Source organism: Myotis yumanensis, unplaced genomic scaffold (genome assembly GCF_028538775.1).
Source record: "Myotis yumanensis isolate MYYU_CA2020_CCGP unplaced genomic scaffold, mMyoYum1.0.hap1 SCAF_17, whole genome shotgun sequence".
NCBI classification, from domain to species: Eukaryota; Metazoa; Chordata; class Mammalia; order Chiroptera; family Vespertilionidae; genus Myotis; species Myotis yumanensis.
The window spans coordinates 39,332,840-39,354,007 of record NW_027223768.1 but is presented as its reverse complement, the minus strand read 5'-3'; the positions used below and the strand labels follow the sequence as shown (position 1 = coordinate 39,354,007).

Below are 21,168 nucleotides of genomic sequence, written 5' to 3'. Positions count from 1 at the left end.
CAGGCACGCTGCATTGTTGGCCCAGGGGCTCAGAGAGCCAATAGCTTGGGTGGGGGTGGGGTCTGATTTTTAGATCTGAATCTCCCTCATGCACCTGCCAAGCCACACCCCCTCTTCTGCAGGCCTGTAAAGCTCCATTTTAGTCTGTTACCTGGGTTTGAACCTGTCATCCTCGCTTGGATGAGGTCCCTAACCTGCTGCTCTTCCTGCTCTCTGCTTCCCTCCACTGCACCAGTCCTGGGAAGAACCATTCATAGTACTCCAGACCCATTCCGCCCCCCTCGCCTGCACAGAAAAGAGATGTAAAAATTGCTCTCCCTCTCCTCCCCGCCCCGCCCCCCCCCCCTCCCCGGCCAGCCTTCAAATGCCTCCATCCTCCATCCTCTTTTCTGCAGAGAAAAACTGGATCTCCGTAGGCAGGCACTGAGCCACTTGCCTGGTTCCCGTGGTCCACACCTCCCCCACCCCCCACGCCCAGCTACACTCTGCACCTGCCAGAGGCTCCCTGCCCTCCCGAGAACCTCGAACTTTCCACCTTCAACTCACTGCTACAGCTCCCTTTGCCGAAGGGGCCCCAGAGCAAGAGCCCAGCCCAGCCCAGCCCGGCGCCGTCCAAAGGAACACGGTGTGCTCAAGTTATCCATTACCAGGGTTAGAGCAGGTCACAGGGCGGGAAGCACGTTGGCAAGCGAGGAGAAAGGTGCAGAAAGGATGGGGGCCTCCTGAGGGTATCCAAGGGTATCCGAGTGGGAAGGTGGCAAAGTCATAGCAACAGCCCCAAGGTTGGATGAGGTCAGATGGAAACAGTTCATTATAATTAAGCCAGCTACTTAATAGCTCCTGCTATGCATAGGCACTGCACTTCGTTAGCACTTTGCCACAACTCCCATTTAATCCTTGCAACCCTGTAGCACTCCGTTTTTACAACTGAGGGAGAACAGGCGACTTGACCCAGGTCGCACAGCTGGCACGGTGGCAGCTGGGGGTGCGAATGCAGGCCTGTCTTGATCTTCACCACGTGGCTCTTTGTGGTGAGGCACTTAGGTGGGTGACACAGTTCTGGAAGGTCGAGAGTGGCAGGGAAGGTGGCATCTGCACCGGGTTCCCACGGGGCTGAGATCCTGTTCTCTGTAGGCAGTGCGGGGTTCAGGGGTGGGGGTGAGGGGTGGGCAGGGAGTTCCTGGGAGGCCTAGGGGAGTCTGATTTAGAATGAGATTCCTCTTTGACCATGGAGGCAGGACCCTCAGGACCTGTCAGAGTTTACACGCAGGGGAGGGGGGGAGAATGAGCGACTGGGGAGCTAACGTTTGATGGGGAACGGGGAGGAGTATCCCCCAGAGGAAGATCGTAGGTCGAAGACAAGAGGGAAAGTTCATCCTGGCCAAACACAGTCTCCTTGGCATTTGCCACCGCCCCACAGAGCTAGAGAGCTAAGATAAGACAACTCTTTTTTTAAAGACAAAACGGGGGTTCTAATTAAAAATCTGTCACTCCGAGCCTTTCTCCACTGGCTTTGTTTTATGGCATGCTTCTACTGGAAAAGAAAGAGAGGGGAGAGGGAGACAGAGAAATCACGGTGGGGGGTGGGAAGGGTGGACAAGAGGAATGTGCACAGGGCGGGCCCACTCCCTCCCCGACCCTTCCCCGCCTGTTCCACCTCCTCCCTGCACTCCTCCATTTCTGCTGATTCTGCCCTCCAGCTCTCTTCCCTCGGACAAGTAGCTGGTGTCCAATAAACACACGCCCTTGCAAGTGACCTGCCTGCTGGAAACTCCTCGGTGGGGTAACTCCCGTGGGAGGGACCCGGGCAACCTGTCCGCAGGTGCAGCCTCTTCCTGCAGGTCTTCAGCAGCTGGGGCTCTGCCAACACAAACTGCAGGGAAAGCAGGGTGGCTTCCTGTCTCAGCACCTGGCTCTCACGGTCGCCCTTGAGGCAGTCCTGCCCGCAGCACCCCTGTGGGGCTGGGCAGACAGGTGGCTGCTACTTTCCTAAACTCCCGGGTTCTCAGGTTGGCCCAGGCCTTGCAGGTGGGCCTGAAGAAGGATTCGCGGGAAAGAGCTTGTTCTATTCAGTTCATGCTCATCCTCAGACCTGCGAGTTGACCTTGGAGACAAAGGTGCCCCAGACAAGCAGCCCAGACTGGGCGATTCCTGGACAAGGGGCTAGGAATCAGTCCCGATGGGCCCTGTTGCCCTGGGATGGATGGATACCCCTCCCCTGTGGTGACTGCAGAGCACCCTGCCTTTCTGCTGTGTCACTGCCCCCAGAGGCACGAGCGAAGCCGCTCAGGGGCTCCGGGAGGTGGGGGACATGGAACCAAGGAGTCTGGCTTTTCAGCAGCAGGGATGGGAGGGGAGGGGAACGTCTAGCCATTTGAGCTGTCTTCCCAATCCCTTTCCTCCCAGGGATTTCACAACCAAAGGAAGAGGTCCGTACCCCGCAAAGGGGCACAAAGTCATGTCCGTGAGAAGACCAGCCATGGACTCCGCACCAAGGACAGTCCGCGGTGGCTGGGTCACATGCAGACATGGTCGCTGGGGTCTAGACTAGCACGAACCGCCTGGCAGTGCTTTTGGTCTTGGAAGGAAGACTCCCTGGGGGTTGGTCGGCCTCCTTCACCCTCCAGGCCCCGCGGCCCGGCTGCGCTCTGGGTGGGTCAGCAAGTGCCCTGCTTGAGGTGGTTCGGGCCGCCCACACGGAGCGTGGCCGGGCAGTCAGGGGAGGGCAGGGCTGGAACTTCAACCGCAGCGGCGGGGAGCACCCAGGGGCGGCAGGTGCAGGAGCGGGGAGGCGGGGCGGAGCTGGGCAGAGTCCCGGACTCCTAGGCGTCCCGGAGTGACCTTCCCCCCCGCCCGGGCCTAGGAGGGTGGATCTGCGGCAGAGGAAACCCGGAGCGCGCTGGGAGGGCGGGCGCGGACGCCACTAGATCAGTACAGCCGGGCCGGGTCCCCGGGAGCCTGCGGGGCGCCGGGCGACGCAGGTGCAAGACCCCGCACGACGGCGGGGCTGGTGGGCGCTGGGCCGCAGCGAGGAGAGGGCTGCGCGGCACCGCCTGCTCACCCACCGCCGCCCCTCTCCGCGCCCCCGCGCGCCTGCCCACCCCTCTCGCCACCGCGGCTCCTTTGTGCCGGCCCCACGCCCGCCCCCCCGGACCCGGAGCCCCGCCCCTCCGCGCCGGCGATTGGCCAGCCTGGCCGCTAGTGGGCGGGGCCCCGCGGCGCCGCGGCGCGGTATATAGTAAAGGTAGAGCGTGCGCCCTCCACCAATTGCTCGGCTCGCGGCGTCGCTGTCGTGCCCGCCGCCGTCCGTTTGTCCGTCCTTCCCTCTGACTTTCTCCGGCCTCGGCCATCTCCGCAGAGGTGACCGGAGGCGGGGGCCCCGTTCGCGTTCCCAGGGGCCGCAGGAGTGGCAGCTGCGGGCTCCAGGAGCCCCCGAGCTCCAAGGGCAAGAGGAGCGGGTGGTGGACCAAAGAGAGCCCGTGAGCGGCCGCGTGCCCACCAATAGGTGCGGGGCTCGGAGCCGCCCAGCCCTCCCTCCGCCCCCGCCCCCGCCTCCTCCCCCCTCTCGCTCTCGCTCCCGCTCCTCCGCGGCGCGTCTGGCACTCGGAGCGCCGCAGCGGCAGCGGCGGGTGCAGCCTGCGCAGATCCCGGCCGGCGCCGAGCGGCAGCGGGAGCGGACCCCGGGCGCACGCCGCAGTCTCACCGCAGCCCCGCGGCAGCCGCTGACCCGCCACCATGGCCCGCGGAAAAGCCAAGGAGGAGGGCGGCTGGAAGAAATTCATTTGGAACTCGGAGAAGAAGGAGTTTCTGGGCAGGACCGGCGGCAGCTGGTGTAAGTACGGGGTCCGCAGCTCTCCCCCCAGCGCCTGTCTCCAGGGCGGCGCGTCCCCTGCGCAGGCTCTGCGGACCGCCCCGCACCGCGCGCCCTGGAGGGTGGAGGGGTCGCGCCGCGGGCCGATCGCCCAGGCGGACTGCGGAGAAGCCGGCGCCGGCGCGGGCGCGGGCGCGGATGGGGGCCGAGCGCCAGGCGGAGGGTTCTCTGGGTCGTGGCGGTCGTGTTTTGATAATTTGCGGTCTATCGATCGAGCCCTTCCCTGCTGGGAATGGTCAGGCATGGGCAACGAGATGGATCTCTCCCAATGGTCATGTCCCAGGTTCCTAAAAAACAACAGGGAGGTGTGAGGATGCGGGCAATCGGGCGTCATGCAGGCGAGGCTGCGTGTTTTAGCACCTTCTGGTCTAAATATGTGCCTCCGGGCGCGGGCGGGAACCGTCCCCACTGCAGTATTTCAGCGCGATGCCCAGTCCCCCGCGACCTCCCCCGGAGCCCGCACAGCCCGCCACGGCCCTGAAGCACCGCACAGTCTGGTTGATTTCCATGTCTACTCGGATGCGGCATTGGTAGCTGAGTGGATGGATCATGGTGCAGGGTTCGTCTAGGAATAGCACAAAGGCACAAGCAGGTCATTGTGTGAGATTTTCGGCAGCCGGTAGCTTAGCTGGATACGTTTTCACCCCCATTGAAAATTAAATACCACATGTGTCGTCTGCCTCCCTACACCTGGAGGGTGACATAGGTATGTGTGTGAGTGTTTAAAGGTCATTTTGAAGGGCAGAGTTGTAGGCAAATCTGAGTCGTGACTGCAGCGAGAGAGGGAGGGACTCCCCCTGCGGCATCGCTGCCCCCTCCCTCTGGTATCATCACCGCCACCATCATGGACACCCCTGCACCCCCTTGCAGCCAGAGGGAGCCCAGAGAGGGGCCGGCGTAGGGTCCTCATTGGGAGACTCTGTGGGCATCAGCAGAATGAGTCAGGGAAATAGGTCTTGGCTGACATTTTGAAATGGAAGAAGCCAGAATCTGTGTTTTTTGGTAAAGGTAGAGAAAATGCGGCCTGTGGTCTAGGCCCCTGTTGGTTGAAAAGTGAAGGGTTAATAATGCATCACCCTTCAAGGTTAGTCAAGGTGAAACCTCACCCCAAGGTGTTCCTGGGGAGCATGGTGTCCGGGAGCCGTGTTCCATGTAGCTCTTCACCGCGATGGCTTCTCGCGTGTGCTTCATGTTTGCTTGTATTTGGGGGCGACTGCTCTGCAGTGGGAAGATTGCCATGGCTCCTCTGCGTCTTCCTGACGTGGAGGGAACCTGGGAGTCAGGGTGTGTGGTGTGAACAGCTCCCTGCCAGGGCCATCTTCTAGCCACTCCTGGTGCCTGGCAGGAGGCCTGGGGTGGGGGTGCATGCGGAGTGGCCCCCTTCTCCCAGGCCCCGGAACCTCCCTGCCCTGGGGGGCTGTCCCCAGACTTGGCATGGGCTGCTGCCGCATTGGCTCTGGGAATATTGCGAAATTTGCCCTCTCGTGCCCCCGCCTCCTGATTAAATATATATATTTTTTCCTCATTCCAATTACAGAATAACATTTGCTTTGGGGGGTAAGGCTGTATGGAAGTGCTTGTTCTTTAAGCCGATATTTAAGGGGGCAGCACCTCCATGAGAGAGTCGGGGGAGAGAGAGGGAGAGGGAGAGAGAGGGGATGAATGTGTTAATGTTTGTGTCTCGGGTCCACAGTGGATGGATGCAGACCCAGGACCCGTGTCCCTGGCCCATCTTTCCTTCGTTTCCCGGGGCAGGTGCTGGGCTAGAGCTCCAGGGTCTGCTCTGTGCTAACATGTCTGCCCGTGCTGGCGGTGTGGGAAAGGTCAGAGCCTCGGCAGCAGAGGCGGTGGCGGCGGCCTCCCGCGGGGAAAGGCCACCTTTGCAGCACTGGCCTGCACGGTGCCCTTGGGACTCGCCCTTGGCTCAGTCGCGCCTGCAGGTAGATTGTCACCCGGGGGCGCGGGAGCCTCCCCGTCACCAGAAACCTGGGCAGAAAACCCCATCTGTTTAAGTTAGTGCCGATCACCTGAGCCCCCCTTACTGCGCTAACAGGAACTGCGGTTATGTTTTCCTTCTGTCTGTGACCCTTTTGAAGGGTACTCCCCCCCCTTTGGACAGCCTTTATATTACTTATATTTTTTAAAAGGAAGAAAAACTGCTTTAAAGAAAAATGCCTCTCTAACCTGCCCCTGTGCCCCGGCTGGCTGGTACCATTTGCCCAGCTCTCTCCGAGCAGCCCCTGGGGGCCTGCACAGGCCCCGCCAGACCTGCATTGCCCCCCTACCCCAGGGGCTGCACCCCGGTACCTGGGCACCTTTTGCTAAGTGACACCTGGGAGCAAGAGGGGAATTCCTGGCTTCCCTCTGGGCCCAATGCGTTGGGCAACCGGATCGGCTGCATCTTAAGTGTAATCAGTGTGCTTGGCCAGCGCCCCGTCCCCCCGCCACCCCCCCACTTTCGTGTTGTAGATGGCAGCCTCCATTATGCACCTTCTCGTGTGGTTAGCGTGGGGCATCTGGGTCCGAGGGAGGGTATAGAAAGGCTCTGGGTGTTGGAAGCCAGTGTGGCTGAGCCGAGAGCACCGCCGAGGTGGGGTTCTCTCAGACCATGCCGCAGCAGCCTTGCACCTCTTAGGAGCAGCCGTTGGAAAAATTTTCCAGATCTCTTGACGTCACAGCCTTGCCATTTGCCTGCCGCTGCCTGGATACGGAGCAGCGCTTAACCCTTGCTGGCCGGGAGGCAGCGACGGAGCTGGGCAGCTGCCTTCTGCCGCCTTTGCCTTTTTCTTTGCTGGTCTCCTCCTCACCCCCTTCTTCTGAAAGGGTTATAATCCATCGCTTCGGTGTGCTTTTTTGGCACGGGTTGCTTATTTTAACAACTCTCTGGTAGGATTACTTGCTGATAGGAAAGCTGGGGTTTTAAATGGATGGAGACCTGGCTAATGCGCCCCCCATACTCCCCCCATACACACACAGAGGTCCCCCTCACCACCCTCGTCCACTTCTTTTCACTAACATTTTTGTTCTGTAGCTTTTTCCCAAGGACCCCGCACCTAATGCATGAGATCTGGGCCTTTTCTAGACACCACCAGAGGCCCCTCTGCAGTCATGTTTCAGACGGGGAACCTCCCGGCTCACTTCTTCCCACTTTGCATTTGCGTTGAGCTGTTTGGCTGGTGCGGGGCTGCCAGGCCGCGCCTGGTACAGCCTGTTACCGTGCAGCTAATCGGGAGGTAATCCTTGTAAACCTGTAACTGATAGCTCAGTGAGCCTCTGGGCCCCGGGTTTTTTTGCATTTTTGCTTTTTCAGCTATCTCAGCCTCTGCTATCCTGGGGGGAAAATGCAGCTCAAATTAGTCATTATTCTGGGTCCAGAGGATGAAATACAAATGTGCTGGCCATTTTTACTAGTGCATTTTCTTTTTAAATATATTTTTATTGATTTCAGAGAGGAAGGGAGAGGGAGAGAGAGAGAGATAGAAACATCTATGGTGAGAATCATTGATGGGCTGCCTCCTGCATGCCCCCTACTTGGGATCAAGCCCACAACCCAGACATGTGCCCTTAACCAGAATCGAACCCAGGTCCCTTCAGTCCATAGGCTGACGCGCTATCCACTGAGCAACACCAGCTGGGGCTGCGTTTTCTTTATTTCTGGTTTGGTGCGCCCAGAGGGAAACCTGGGTGTGAGTGACGAGTGAGTACCAGAGGAAGGAGGCCGTGACGAGCAGGAGAGCCTCCTGGGCCCTGGGCACTCCTGGCTGTCGCAGTGTGTGTGCTTGAACGAGCAGCAAGGCATGGCTGTGAGATTGAAATGTCGGGGGTAAGCAGCACAGCTCACAGGCTTCTGCGGGAAGATGCTGCCACTTGCAGTATATGGCAGAAGCACACCGATAGGGCCCTGGGTTTCATGGGCGACCTTCATGGACATTTTTTAAATTTGGGGAATACAGTTATTTCCTATAAAGAATCTTAGTCCTAGTTGAACATTCCTCCTACCCCCAACCTCCCCTGACAGGCACACCGTAATGGATGCTGTCCTCCCCCTGCCCCCTCCCCCTGCCTGTCACACTGGTCAGGGCTGGAGCAGGAGCCCTGCAGGCACAGGTGCGGGGGAGGAGGGCGTGCACGCACCTCTGGGAAGGTTCGAGGGGCGCTCTGAGCACGTGACGGCATCACAGCATCTGTTCTGTCTGCTCTCCTTGCAGTTAAGATCCTTCTGTTCTACTTGATCTTTTACGGCTGCCTGGCCGGCATCTTCATCGGGACCATCCAGGTGCTGCTGCTCACCATCAGTGAATTTAAGCCCACCTACCAGGACCGCGTGGCCCCGCCAGGTAACGCGCGTGCACGCGCTCAGTGCTTCCCGAGGGGGGGTGCTGTCCGTGGAGGCGGGTTCTCTGACAGCCTGCGGGGAGGAGCAGCAGCTTCCCTTTGTGTCCGGCTCTCCGCTCCCCCAGCCACCGGCCACGGGGCTCCAGCTGGCCTCCGTCCTGGGTCCCTGTGGCCACAGGCCGTTAGGGGGCTCTTACACACTGTCTCAGGGGGACTGTGACTCAGAGAAATCCTTTAAAACACCGCTTGGCTCCTGTTCTCAAAGGCGAACTGATGTCACACGGGAGGATCCAGGCTTTCAGGGGTCCATTCTCCCACCTGCTACTGACTTACAGTTTGACCTTGAACAAAAGCACCCTCTTCCATTCTCAGTATTTATACCTGTTTTATGAGCATCTATTTACTGGCTTTCGGGACCCACTGCCATTTAACTGTCTTCTTTAGCTCTGAAAACGTGGCTTCCCAAAGCTTCTAGAAAATGCAGGGCCACACGAGGGCCCCACCTGTGCGTGTCCACAGTGGCCACGGCCACCCCGGAGCCCGGGCTGGCACCCCCGACGCTCGCAGGGCAGGGCGTGCAGCCTCCAGTGCGGCTGTCCTGTCTCTGAAGAGTCGTTGTCGGGAGGACCTGGAGGGAAGGAAATGTTCATAACTCCTGGGTTCTCGTTGTTAAGTGACCTTGGGGGTGGCAGTGGCGTGTCCCCTCCAGTGTCCCTGGGCAGCTGTTGCGTAGCAGCTGTATTGGGGTGACAGTCCTGGGCTGTCTTCGGGCACTGAGCAGCCTCGGTCACGTCTGGCTCCGTTGCAGACTCCTCACACCACCTCCTTGGCTGTGGGAGGGACTCTGAGAGCATCCCCGAATGGGGAGGTGGCGAGCAGGCCTTTTAGCCTCACGTCAAGTCACGCCTGATGTAAGGAAACCCCAATATTCCCAGATACGTTTAGGTCTAGGGGATGTTGGAAGTGGAAAAAGAAAACATGTAAGTATATAAAATTACTTAAACCTGCTCTTAATAACCCAGTTTCCAGCAACATCCCCAAGGAGAGGGGGTCTGTGGGAGTCTGCAGGGGATTCTGGGAGGCGTCCGCCACAGTTAAGGGTGGCATGTCTTCATGCGCCTTCTTCTGCTACAGTGTTACGGGAGCATTAGTAACCATAGTTTAAAAGCTATTTTTCAATAATGATGCTATTTTATAACAATTCTTGTATATACAACCACAGTTGACCAGCATCTTGTCTCACTGCCACATTCAGAAACGGGTCCTTTACTGTATGAACTCGGGGGAGTCAGCCTTTGATAAAGTTCCGCTTCTCCTGTGCAGAGGGAGCTGCTACTCTCAAGAGAAACCAAGTATCTGCCTTTTCACGGGGACCTTGCAGGTGACCTTGCAGATGACCTTGCTAGGAAACCCCTGGCCGAGGTGCTGGTCCTCTCGCCACCCTCCCGCCTCTCCAGCCCCTTCCTGAAGGCACATGCTTAGCGCCTATATTTAGCGTCGCGGTCCCTGGCCCAAAGGAATGCCGGTGGCTCATCTCGGAAATATGCGGTCCTGTCCTTTGAGTCACAGGCCTCATCCTCCAGCTTCCCTCTCCTGTCACCTGGGTTCTTTGTCACTTCTCTGACTTTCCTTTTCCTCCTCCCCTCGCCCTTCACATTGCCAGGGGAGTCCAGGCCAAGCCCCCTCTATCCGTGGCCGTGGCCAGTGAGGGACCCTGGCAGCCTGGAGGGGGCGGCCAGGTCTCAGAGCTCCGCCTGCTGAGGTGCTCCCAGGGGCCGCGCGCCCTCCTCTTGGCGTCGTGGCGAGCAGATCTTGGCGGTCTGCATCTTTGATAGGCAGTAGCTGTTCTTCAGGCTGCAGGCGGAACAAACGTATAGAGGAAAACCCTGGCCATTTTGAGTCTTCAACTGAACGTCTCTAAGCCTCTCTTTGACATTTAAAGAGGCAACACTGTAGTTTTCAGCAAATGCACCTACTGAGTGTGGCAGAGTTGGCCCAGTGCTCACAGACGGAAGACGAATTGAGGCCATTTTTGACGAATTGGAGGCTCTAGCAGCAGCTTGGCCGGACCGGGCGTGGCCCGCCCTGTGCACTCAGAACCCTGTGACCGTGGCCAGGGGAAGCAGCTGTGCAGAGCATGCGGCCCTGCGTGTCTCTGACGTTGGATAAGCCGGCAGGCTAAACACGAGTCTCAGGACTAGGTTACAAAATGAAACGCAGGTCAAGGGAACACGCATACCACGGCCGGTTCCCTGGGCGGTGGTGGCCATTGGCCTGTGGCAGGCCTGAGCTCCTTGCGAAGTGCTGTTGCTGTAGGATATCGGAACAGACCTGCCCACTCGGCCCGGGAGGCCCGGGCGAGAGCCTGGGCGGAGATGTTAGGCTGAGACATACTACATTGCTATTCTCGTGGGTCAGAGTGGCCGCTGGTGGCAGTTTCACGTTGCCCAGCCTACACCTGCATGCGGGGCGGAGCCATTCCACCTGAGTGCACAGCAGCGCTGACCTGACGGGGAAGGTGGCCCCTGGAATTGGACACAACTGCACGCACTGCTTCACCTCACTAAGCCTCAATTTTCTCATCTGCAAAATGGGAATGCTATCCTGGGAAGTAAGGCAAACGAGTGGCATTAAAAGGTGGCTATCAACAGCCACGTTCCATAACCCCTGGATACCGAATACATTTTTGCAGGCTGAGCTGTGGCTGATACAACAGAGGAGCTTTATGCACTCAGGTTTTCCTGAGGTGAATAGAATCCTGGCTTTCTGTGAAGAGTTGTTGGGAGAAATTGGAATAGGAAACATGTTTGAAAACAGTAAATTTAAATGACATTGTAGTTCTGTAATCTCCCTGTAGAATACCCACGCCCATGGGGTCAGCCCCAGGCAGACCTCTTAGGGGAGTCCCCATGGTGTCAGCTGTGTCCTCTCCCTGTGATGGGGGTGGGGGGGGGGCCTGGACAGGCCGAGGCCCCCCAGGCCAAGCCCTGGTTTGCCCCTGGGTCCTTGCCCCGCTCCCAGCTCATTGAGCAACAGTGGCATGAAGGAAGGTCCCTGTGTGTCGCCCGTGGGCCCAGGGAAGGTAGAAGGGGGGGTGGACAGGGCACCGGCCTCAGGGCCTCCGACCCCAGGTGGTGCAATGCGTGGGGGCAGCTGCCTCAGTGCCCGCGTCCTAGTAATCTCATGACCCGAGGGCCCGTGTGACGCAAATGGGACGGGGGCGGGGGTGGGGTGGGGTAAGGAAGTATTTTCTAGTGGCTTCCAACCAGGAAAGCATACCTTTCCCCACATACACGCATGAATAGACATAATCAAATATCAGGCCCAACGTGGTGTCCTGTTTCAGGGTATCAGCCCGTAGCCAGTGTTTTGTTTTGTATCCAGGCAAGGCAAATACCTGGTCGGTGCTTGTCCTTCAGCTCGGCCCGGACGGGAAGGCACAGTTAACGTAAAACGCTGGGATTTGCCTCTGTTTATATTTCCCGCTGGAAAAGCCATACTTCCACGGGGAGCAAACACATTAGGAGCTGCACAGCCTGCAGAGCCGCCCTGTGAAATCACATGCGCTTGTACGATAGAGCCTCTGGAGGACGTGCCCTCTCTCTGCTCACCTGAGGGTGGGTGCGCGGGCCCGGCAATGCCTGCTGGGCCTCTGCCCAGCGACCACGGCATCGATCTTGGACGGAAGAGGCCCGTCCACCGAGGGCTGTTGAAAGCCCAGATGGGCAGCAGAGACAGTCCAGCAACTCGTCTCTCTAGGACTTTTCAAAGGAAGCAGATTCCGGCTGCGTGGAGGGGGCCGCAGGTGGGCTGTTTTCCTCGTCTCTATGTACAGCTGACATCACAGTAAAAACCAGGCATTGAAACTTGCACATCCTAATGATTGCTTCAGTCCTTGCAGGGGACGCCATTCAGTTATCATCGAGGCGCACTTTAAGGCGAAGGGTCACGTTTGCGAAGCCATGCACAGCTCAGTGAACTCCAGTTCGGAGACGGAGGGGCCGCAGGTCAGCTGTTTCCTGGACGATAACCTGAAACCACAGGCCAGGGCTGGGTGTCCTGCTGTCATCTGGAGGGAACACCGCAGACAGCGTGTCCTTGTCCACATGGGACCAGCCGTCAGGAGTGGGCAGCGCGGAGGGCCGTGCTGCCGTGCGCAATGGGCGGGGACACCAGGTCGGAGAACCGGGCGGCAGCGCTCGGACAGGACAGGGCCCGGCCAGGGACTTGCGTCCCACTGTGGGCCCAACGTGCACTAGCTGCCCAGCCCTGCCCCCTCCTTTCTCTTTCTCCCCATTCGTCTGAGAACGTCAAGGTCTCTGAAAGGATGTAGACATCGGTCCGGGGCCTCCTCGCCTCCTGGGTGTGTCATTGCTTTAGAGAAGTCACTGTGAGGAGGGGAATTCATTTCCAGCGCTCGGAGGCCTGAGGCTCCGAGCTAAGGCTGTCCAGGTGGGCAGGGTGGACCCTGGTGGCTTCAGGAGCCACCCTCCACCGCAGGCCCTGGACGAGGGCAGACAGGGTGGCAGCCCCATGTGAGGGCGGGGTGTGGCAGCCCCAGGCGAGGGCAGAGAGGGGGTGGCAGCCCCAGGTGAGGGCAGAGAAGGGGTGGCAGCCCCAGGCGAGGGCGGGGGTGGGCGGGTGGGTGGGTGTGTGGCAGCTCCAGGTGAGGGCAGAGAAGGGGTGGCAGCTCCAGGTGAGGGCAAAGAGGGGTGGCAGCCCCAGGCGAGGGCAGAGAGGGGGTGGCAGCCCCAGGTGAGGGCAGGGGGTATGTGTGGCAGCCCCAAGCGAGGGCAGAGAGGGGGTGTGGGAGCTCCAGGTGAGGGCAGAGGAGGGGGTGGCAGCTCCAGGCAAGGGCAGGTGGGGGGGGGGGTGGCAGCTCCAGGTGATGGCAGAGAGGGGGTGGCAGCTCCAGGCGAGGGCGGAGAGGCAGTGGCAGGGAGACCGCCAGAACCGGAGGAAGGAGAGCCCCTCCTCACCTGGGCTCCTTTCCCTCTTCATCTTGGTGGGTTGCTGTCGATGGTACCCAGGTGCCTTTAGACCAATCCCACAGCCAGTTTTCCTAATTTATTGTAGAAAGATTGTCCAGGGGACATTTAAATTCCTTTGGTCATATAATTGGCTATGGTTTCAGAGCATTATAAAAATGTAGATTATTTTATTTATTGATCTTAGAGGGAGAGAGAAACATCAAATTGTTGTTCCACCATTGAGTCTTTAAAAATATATATATATTTTATATTGATTTCAGAGAGGAAGGGAGAGGAAGAACAAGATAGAAACATCAATGATGAGAGAGAATTGTGGATCAGCTGCCTCCTGCACGCCCCCAACTGGGGATTGAGCACGCAATCCAGGCATGTGCCCTGACCAGGAATCAAACTGTAACCTCCTGGTTCCTAGGTTGATGCTCAACCACTGAGCCACGCCAGCCTGGCTGCCTGGTTGATTCTTGCATGTGCTCTGACCGGAGATCAAACCGCAAGCTTGGTGAATTGGGTCAATACTCTAACCCAGTGGTCGGCAAACTCATTTGTCAACAGCCAAATATCAACAGTACAACGATTGAAATTTCTTTTGAGAGCCAAATTTTTTAAACTTAAACTATGTAGGTAGGTACATTGTTATTAACTTAATTAGGGTACTCCTAAGGCTTAGGAAGAGCCACACTCAAGGGGCCAAAGAGCCGCATGTGGCTTGCGAGCCGCAGTTTGCCGACCACGGTTCTAACCAACTGAGCCACTGGCCAGGGCCTAAAAATCATCTCAGTTGTAGTAACCTTCCTTTATTTTTAAGCAAAGACTGAAAACATTTTGTTTTTATGAGCGAGCTCTGTGACTTCCCCTGGACTCCCTCCCTCCCGTTGACAGCCTCGTCCCCGGTTCTTCAGGTTCTGCATCAGCCTTTTAAAGATTCCTGATGTCACTCCTGGAGGAGTCTGTCTCAGCCACCCCGCCTCCCCCCTGGGGAGCTGCGCGTGGGGGAAGCGTGGCCCAGCCAGCCCCACGCCGGGCCTCCTCAGCCCCACCTCGAAGCTCAACGCCATCCTCAAGGGCTAGAAAAATAGCCGCACCCCGCGGTCACTTCTGCTTCAGTCACGTCACTGTGTTCATATCTGCGTGGTGCCCTGAGGAAGGTGGCCGTGCGCTGTCCGCCTGGCACAGAGGGCAGCTCTGGGACTGGGGACTAGAGTAGGGTTGCCGGATGAGCAAATAAAAATACGGGAGGTGCAACTACATTTGAGCTAAAGATCAGTTACAGGTGATCTTTTAGGTGAGTGTCCCAGATAATATATGCAGTGCATGTCCCCTGTCGTGCGTGTCCATGTAGCATGTGGGCCATGCTTATACAAAAGTTCCTTGTGGGTTACCTGGATTTCTGGTGTGGCCAGGCATCTCGCATTCACCTGCATCTGGGACAGAATTCCACTGTGATGGGCAGCCCCCGTCGCCCCTGGGAGGGCTGTGCACTGCTGTGCACACATCTGTCTAGGAGTCTGTGATGGCAGAATCTTCCGGAAATTACAGCATCTAAGACCCGGGTGAAGCGTGGAGCCCAGGGTGTGCATGCTGAGACCTTTACCCTGGCTGGCAGTGCGCCTGCTCAGAATAACTATTTACTTCAGAATGGAAAGCAGGTCCCTCATATCCATCTCGACCCTCCAGTTCAGGGTAAGAGCCGAAGGAATGTCTGTGGGGTAGTCTTGAGTCTTGTAGGCTTGGAGTGGCCTGACCTCACTGACAGGGGCAGCCCTGTGGGCTCAGGGCCGGCAGTGAGGCGGGAGGGCACCTGCGCAGACCGAGCAGGTGTGGCATGTGCGCACGAGGGACCGCTGGGCAGGTGACAGGCTTTGGATGCGGCGTGGTTGGGTGGGAATTCTGGTCCCGCCGCTTCCTCTGTGACCTTGGGCCAGGTGCTTAACCTCTCTGTGCAAGAAGTGCTTTCATGCATTACGTGGAGATAACGCCTGCCATGAACTGTGACGTTACTCTGATGCCAAGGGGTTTCACGCGTGGAGAATCGGACCCGTCCCCTTTAGGCAGGTGGGCTGAGCCGTGTTTGTTCGCAGAGCGTCTGCTGTGGATTCTCTCGGTTGACTTGCTTCACGCTGGTGATCGTCTCTGTTTGTGCCTCTGCCTGGTGCAGGACTCACACAGGTTCCTCAGATCCAAAAGACCGAGATCTCCTTCCACCCCACCAAGCCCGAGAGCTACGAGCCGTACGTGCTGAACATTGTCCGCTTCCTGGAGAAGTACAAGGACTCCGCGCAGAAGGACGACATGATTTTTGAAGACTGTGGCAGTAAGTCACTCGCTCTGGCTGCTGTGGTGGGTTCATTCCATCCCCATTTCTACTATTGAAGGACACTCCTGGGATAATTAAAGATTGCCCTCTGGTCATACTGAGAGGCCATTTTTAAAAATTGATTTCTTCTAGAGAGAGAGAGGGGAAGGGGGTGGAGAGAGACATGGATATGAGCAAGAAACATTGATTGGTTGCTCCAACCACTGGGGATTGAACCCGCACCTGGGCATGTGACCTGATCAGAAATCGAACCCACAACCTTTTGGGGTACGGGATGACGCTCCAGCCAATGGAGCAACCAGGCCAGGGCCATTTTGTGTGTTTCTAAAGCAGGGAGTGTTTTATGGTTCGGGCTTGGGTGCAGTGGAAGAAACAATGTATCCTGGAGTATTACTGCTGCATTGAAAGATGTCTTTAAAAACCTAGACCCGTGGTCGGCAAACTGCGGCTCACGAGCCACATGCGGCTCTTTGGCCCCTTGAGTGTGGCTCTGCCACAAAATACCACAAAATACCACATGCGGGTGTGCACGTACAGTGCATTTGAAACTTTGTGGCCCATACGCAGAAGTCGATATTTTGTGGAAGAGCCACACTCAAGGGGCCAAAGAGCCGCATGTGGCTCGCGAGCCTCGGTTTGCCAACCACGAACCTAGACGATCTGCTTTTGACTGCTCAGACCCGTAGCCGCAGGTCCGCTCTGGCCCCGGTGCCCATGGCTTTTGAGAAGTGCAGTTGCCCGTATTTCCAGATTCCCGCCCTCCCCCGGGCTCGCTCCTCGGAGGCGCACCGGGCCTTCCCCCCGAGTGGCCCACCAGACTGGGCTTCCCACCAGACAGGACACCTCTGGGCTGGTGCCGCCAGGCCAGTCCTGCCCTCCCATCCCAGCACCACAGTCCGCCTCTGCCTGCAGGGGGTCCCCTCCTCACGGTGAGGGTGAAAGTCCTAGTAAGTCCTCTGGGAAAGATTCCCTCGTTTAAAAGGAACGTTTCACCACCTCTTTCTCTTCAGAACTTAAAGGTTTTCATCTCACTTTGCAGTAACTTAAAAGGCCTGATGGAGTGAACTGAGGCACTTACCGTTGGAAGGGAAAACAGTTAATTTGTGACCTTGAAAGTCAATACAAATTACATTTGCCTCAGTATTCTGCAGGATGTTTTGTATCGACTTTGAAATCTGCATTTCTTTTCTTCTTACTCTGGGTTTGGTATGAGGCATAATAAAAAATGCTCCAACTAAACTTCTCATTTGAATGAATTTATAAGAACACACAGCTGTGAAAGGCAAAGGACTCAAATCCGAAAGAACATTTTTAGAAAACCTTGAATGTGAAAAGGAAGCACACCAATCCTTTCCCTCTTTCCTGTTCAACCTGCGAATCAGAGGCACAGCCCCAGGAAGTCCTGACCCAGGCCTCCCGGTCCTGCCGGTGATGGTGACGGTGACGGTGACGGGACCCTCCTCGCCTGGGTTCTAACTGTGCCACCCTCCTCCGCCCTCCTCCACGGGCTGCGCTGTGACGGGCGATCCAGTTTCCCTGCAGCCTCCCGACAGCTGAGTCATCCATTATTTAAGGCGGAGAAATATTGCCAGAGACCAGCTGTCGGGAGCTGCTCACCGGGGCCCTGGTGGGGGTTCTGTGCCGGCCGGTGTGCTGGCAACCTGGCTGCACCCAGACACTGCGTTCCGGGCAGAGCAGCCGCTGAGCCGGGGAGGGCGGTGGGGGACGGGGTGACCAGGCGCTTGCATTTGCAGGTGTGCCCAGCGACTTCAAAGACCGAGGCGCCTACGACAGTGACCCCGGCGAGCGGAAGGTCTGCAGGTTCAAGCTCGAGTGGCTGGGCAACTGCTCCGGAATAAACGACGAGTCGTTCGGCTACAAGGAGGGCAAGCCCTGTGTCATCATAAAGCTCAACCGCATCCTGGGCTTCAAACCCAAGGCAAGTCCCGCTCCTCCTGGCGCAGATGGGCCGCGTGGGGCGCGGAGCAGTGACGGGTGCGCAGGGAGCTGAGGCGGTGTTAGAGGACACCGCCAGGGTTTTTGAAGCGCAGCCCGTAGAGCAGCATAAAAACCTGCGCACCCACCATGAGCCAGCTTCTTGCTCTTGCTCTCTGCAGCGGTTCCGAGGGGCGGGGCGGGCTCCCGGGTCGGCGGGTGGTAGTTCTCCACCTTTTCCTCAGTGAACTCTTCCAGAGTAGACATAGGAAAGGATGTTTTTAAATTTACAAGCTACCTGTGCAGAGAGCCGTACGCTGGCTTTGGTACTCTTGGAGCCCGGGTATTTTTAAAAATGAACGGCAATCTGAAAGAACAATTTATTTTCCTGAACGAAGATTGCCTTGCAGAATTACAGTTGAATACCGTCTGAGTTGAAGTTGATGACCGTGCTGTTGGCTTGAGCCTCCGACGGGGGCCGCCTGAGGTCCCCGAGGGATGGCAGGTGCCTCTGCTTTTATTTAACGAGGGGCCTTATTCTCTCATGAACAGCTAATGCTGCCCTTCCCCCATAAGCACGGGCGCCCGCGTGGGCACCGCGGCCCTGAGTGCAGTGTTCGTCCTGATGGGATCGACTGCAGTGCAACTGAGTCATGACCAACACTCACTTCGCTTCTGGAACCTGGCCCGTCTGTTCACCAGTTTGGTCTTCCTGTTTTTAACGTTGCAGGGATTGCTGGCAGGGAGTTCCGAGAGTCCAATCTAGATCATTCCTTTCTGGTCTCACGCAGAGGCTAGGCCAAAGCATCAGTGCCGTACGATACAGGGGCTGCCCTTTGTGTCTGTGTGCGAGGCTGCGTGTGCATCTCGTGTCGGGGAAGGAGTCGTTTTCAGTGTGCTCGGGTCCCTTCAACGATGGACCCCTCCTGGACCCCGCCATTCAGGGCAGGGCCCCCCACCTGTGTGCATACTGGGCGCCCCCACTGGAGGGGAGGGAGCATTATTTCCTCACGGCTCGCGAAGAAAGCCCAAGTTCCATAAAAACAAACGCCAACCTCTGTCCCTCTGTCTTAGCGGGCGAGGGATGCTTTGCCGGGGCGTTTTTCAGCCTGGAGTAGCCGCCTGGTGGTCCCGGGGAAGTTCCACTTAGTGCTGGGCTGGCCCCGCCTTTGATGTCATCGGGTCGCGGCCTTTCTGAGATCCCTGGCACTCATTCTTCCGCCACCCCCAGGTGTACTTGTTTGGGCTTCAGAAAATTTTAAAAAGTTATTTACAAAATGACTGACCAATGTGGGTTTTATTTTTAGCCTCCCAAGAATGTGACCATGGAGAGTCTTCAAATGGTGAAGTACAGCCCCTATGTCCTGCCCGTCCAGTGCACCGGCAAGGTGAGGGCTGGGACTTACTGAGGGGGCCCGGCGGGGGTCGGGGCGGGGCAGGGGGACCAGAGGGGGGGTGAGGGGGGGTGAGACAGAGACTGAGGGAGGCTGTTTGAATTAGAGGTAAGATTTTAATATGGGACGTAAGAAACATGGCTTCCCGGAAGCAGCCTCTGTCAGTCAAGTTGTAACTCTTCCGAGTAGAACTTCTTAAACGAACAGAAAGATGTCACAGGAGTGAAACCGCATGCCATTTCCCCCCTGGACGAGGCAGCGGAAAATCTGGATTAATCAGATGGAAAGAATATTGTTTGTGGAGCTGAGAGGTGGACTAGCCCACAGGGGCTTCTCTGGTCCAATTGGGGTGAAAAGTTTGAGCCCAACATTTGTTTTCATTGGTAATTTCACATAAAAAATTGTCTTTGGTTTTTTTTTTTAAAATATTGACAGATTCAGGGTAACACTCAGCACATGTTCCCTGTAGATCTAAGAGCAGGTGCCTGGTGGTTGCTTAGAAGCAAGGGACTCCGTCCCCACAGTCCCTGCAACAGGAGAGAGGACATGGGCACACGGGGATGAGGGGCACGTGAGGAGTGATGTCCCTGGGAACGAGCCGCCCCCTTCCGTGCCGCCCTGCCTCTCGGGCCGGCGCCGGAGAAGCACTGGTGGGCGCTGTTCCCCGTGTGCGGGACAGTCGCCTCCGATGGGACCGCTTCCCAAGGCGGCTTTTACAGACAGTCCGCGCTGCTCCCTGTGAGACCCCGGCCCAGTGTCCTCCGGGGTTAGGTCACCTGCTCCCGCCGGCCGGGGAAGGCCGCGTCCCCGTGTCAGCGTCTGCTCGCTTCCCGAGGGACCGAGGGCCGGTCCAGCGCCTGCGCCTTTAACGTCTCGTTTCCTTTCCGTTTCTAGCGGGACGAGGACAAGGATAAAGTTGGGAACATAGAGTACTTCGGCCTGGGCAACTACCCCGGCTTCCCGCTGCAGTACTACCCCTACTACGGCAAGCTGCTGCAGCCCAAGTACCTGCAGCCCCTGCTGGCCGTGCAGTTCACCAACCTCACCATGGACACGGAGGTCCGCGTCGAGTGTAGGGCGTACGGGGAGAACATTGGGTACAGTGAGAAAGACCGCTTTCAGGGACGCTTTGATGTAAAGATTGAAGTTAAGAGCTGATCACAAGCACAAATCTTTCCCACTAGCCATTTAAAGAGTTAAGAAAAAGATACAAAAAACCTACTAGTCTTGAACAAACTGTCATACGTATGGGACCTACACTTAATCTCTATGCTTTACACTAGCTTTCCGCATTTCATAGGTTAGAATGTAAATTTAAAGTGTAGCAATAGCAACAAAATATTTATTCTACTGTAAATGACAAAAGAAAAAAATACAAATTGAGCCTTGGGACGTGCCCATTTTTACTGTAAATTATGATTCCATACTGACCTGGTGAGCAGCGTTCCTGCCCCGAGCATTGCTGCGTGCGCATTTCAGTTCGTGCGCGTCCCGTGGGCGCACACGCCGGTCATTTTCAAGCCATGTTTTATCGTATCTGTTTTCTACTTTCTGTGAGCAAGTTTGCTGTCCAAGGTGTGAATATGCAACGGGAATGAAACTGGCATGGTAATTCTGGGGGTGGGGGGGTTGGCTCTTTCAAAGACCCACCTGCGAGCGTTTTCACACACTCCATAGTCTTTCCTGTGGTGTCAGGTCTTATTCCCCGGGGCGGGGGCTGTCGTGGGGGGCGGGGGGCTGCCTTTTGAGTTTTAATGGCACTACAGAGAGGCACGGACGGGGAGGGTGTGTTGTGCTGTAGGGAACGCTGGCCTGCCCTCGCCCTGTCCCCGCGCTCTGACGCCGGAGGAGAGCGGGCTCGCCCTCGCCGGCCGGGATCAGCCCAGGTGTTTGCTTTGAGCGTTCTCCTTTCCTTTCTCTGAGGCATCACGTGCTGGTGCTGTGTCTTCATGAATGTGTTAACCATTGTCATGGTGGAAGAATTTTATATTTATGCAGTTGTACAATTTTATTTTTTTTTCTGCAAGAAGAAGTGTAATGTATGAAATAAACCAAAGTCACTTGTTTGAAAAATAAACCTTTATTTTGGACTTTATAAAAGCAACGCAGTAGCCCATAGACGGTGTCCGTGTTGTCCGCAGCCAATCCATGTCCCCGTGTGTACTAGCGCAGGACTGCAGTGCTCTTGTTGATCTTGTACTCGGTCAGGTTCAAACAGTGGACAATAAAAGAATGAACGTGCTCCTCCGTGCCTGAGTCCCTCGTCTCCGTGCCGCGGCTCCTTTGTCTCCACCTCTAGTTATCCAGGATCTTGAAGAAATACTGGAC

General features: G+C 57.1%; 2 protein-coding genes and 1 pseudogene across 2 annotated transcripts in view; 1 reads left to right on the top strand and 2 right to left on the bottom strand.

Annotated features, from left to right (window-relative positions):
* Positions 1-3,737, bottom strand: part of LOC138996192 (zinc finger CCHC domain-containing protein 7-like) — an 11,736-nt pseudogene extending 7,999 nt beyond the window's left edge.
* On the top strand, positions 3,300-21,082 carry ATP1B1 (ATPase Na+/K+ transporting subunit beta 1). The gene is made up of 6 exons (XM_070396901.1): positions 3,300-3,832; positions 8,080-8,208; positions 15,353-15,508; positions 17,266-17,450; positions 18,754-18,834; positions 19,735-21,082. The coding sequence occupies exons 1-6, from the start codon at positions 3,736-3,738 to the stop codon at positions 19,996-19,998; spliced, it is 912 nt and encodes a 303-aa protein (XP_070253002.1). The 5' UTR covers positions 3,300-3,735; the 3' UTR covers positions 19,999-21,082.
* The window catches only part of NME7 (NME/NM23 family member 7), a 116,758-nt gene continuing 116,436 nt past the window's right edge, over positions 20,847-21,168 (bottom strand). The window contains exon 12 of the mRNA XM_070396899.1: positions 20,847-21,168. Coding sequence (XP_070253000.1) covers positions 21,136-21,168 — 33 coding nt within the window. The 3' untranslated portion in view covers positions 20,847-21,135.

What these genes read in the sequence shown, in the direction of transcription:
- ATP1B1 (XM_070396901.1), top strand. Translation starts at nt 3,736, where the DNA reads ATGGCCCGCGGAAAAGCCAAGGAGGAGGGCGGCTGGAAGAAATTCATT. An exon ending in GGACCGCGTGGCCCCGCCAG is followed by an intron (nt 8,209 to 15,352) that starts GTAACGCGCGTG and finishes TGCCTGGTGCAG; the next exon opens with GACTCACACAGGTTCCTCAG. An exon ending in TCCTGGGCTTCAAACCCAAG is followed by an intron (nt 17,451 to 18,753) that starts GCAAGTCCCGCT and finishes TTTTATTTTTAG; the next exon opens with CCTCCCAAGAATGTGACCAT.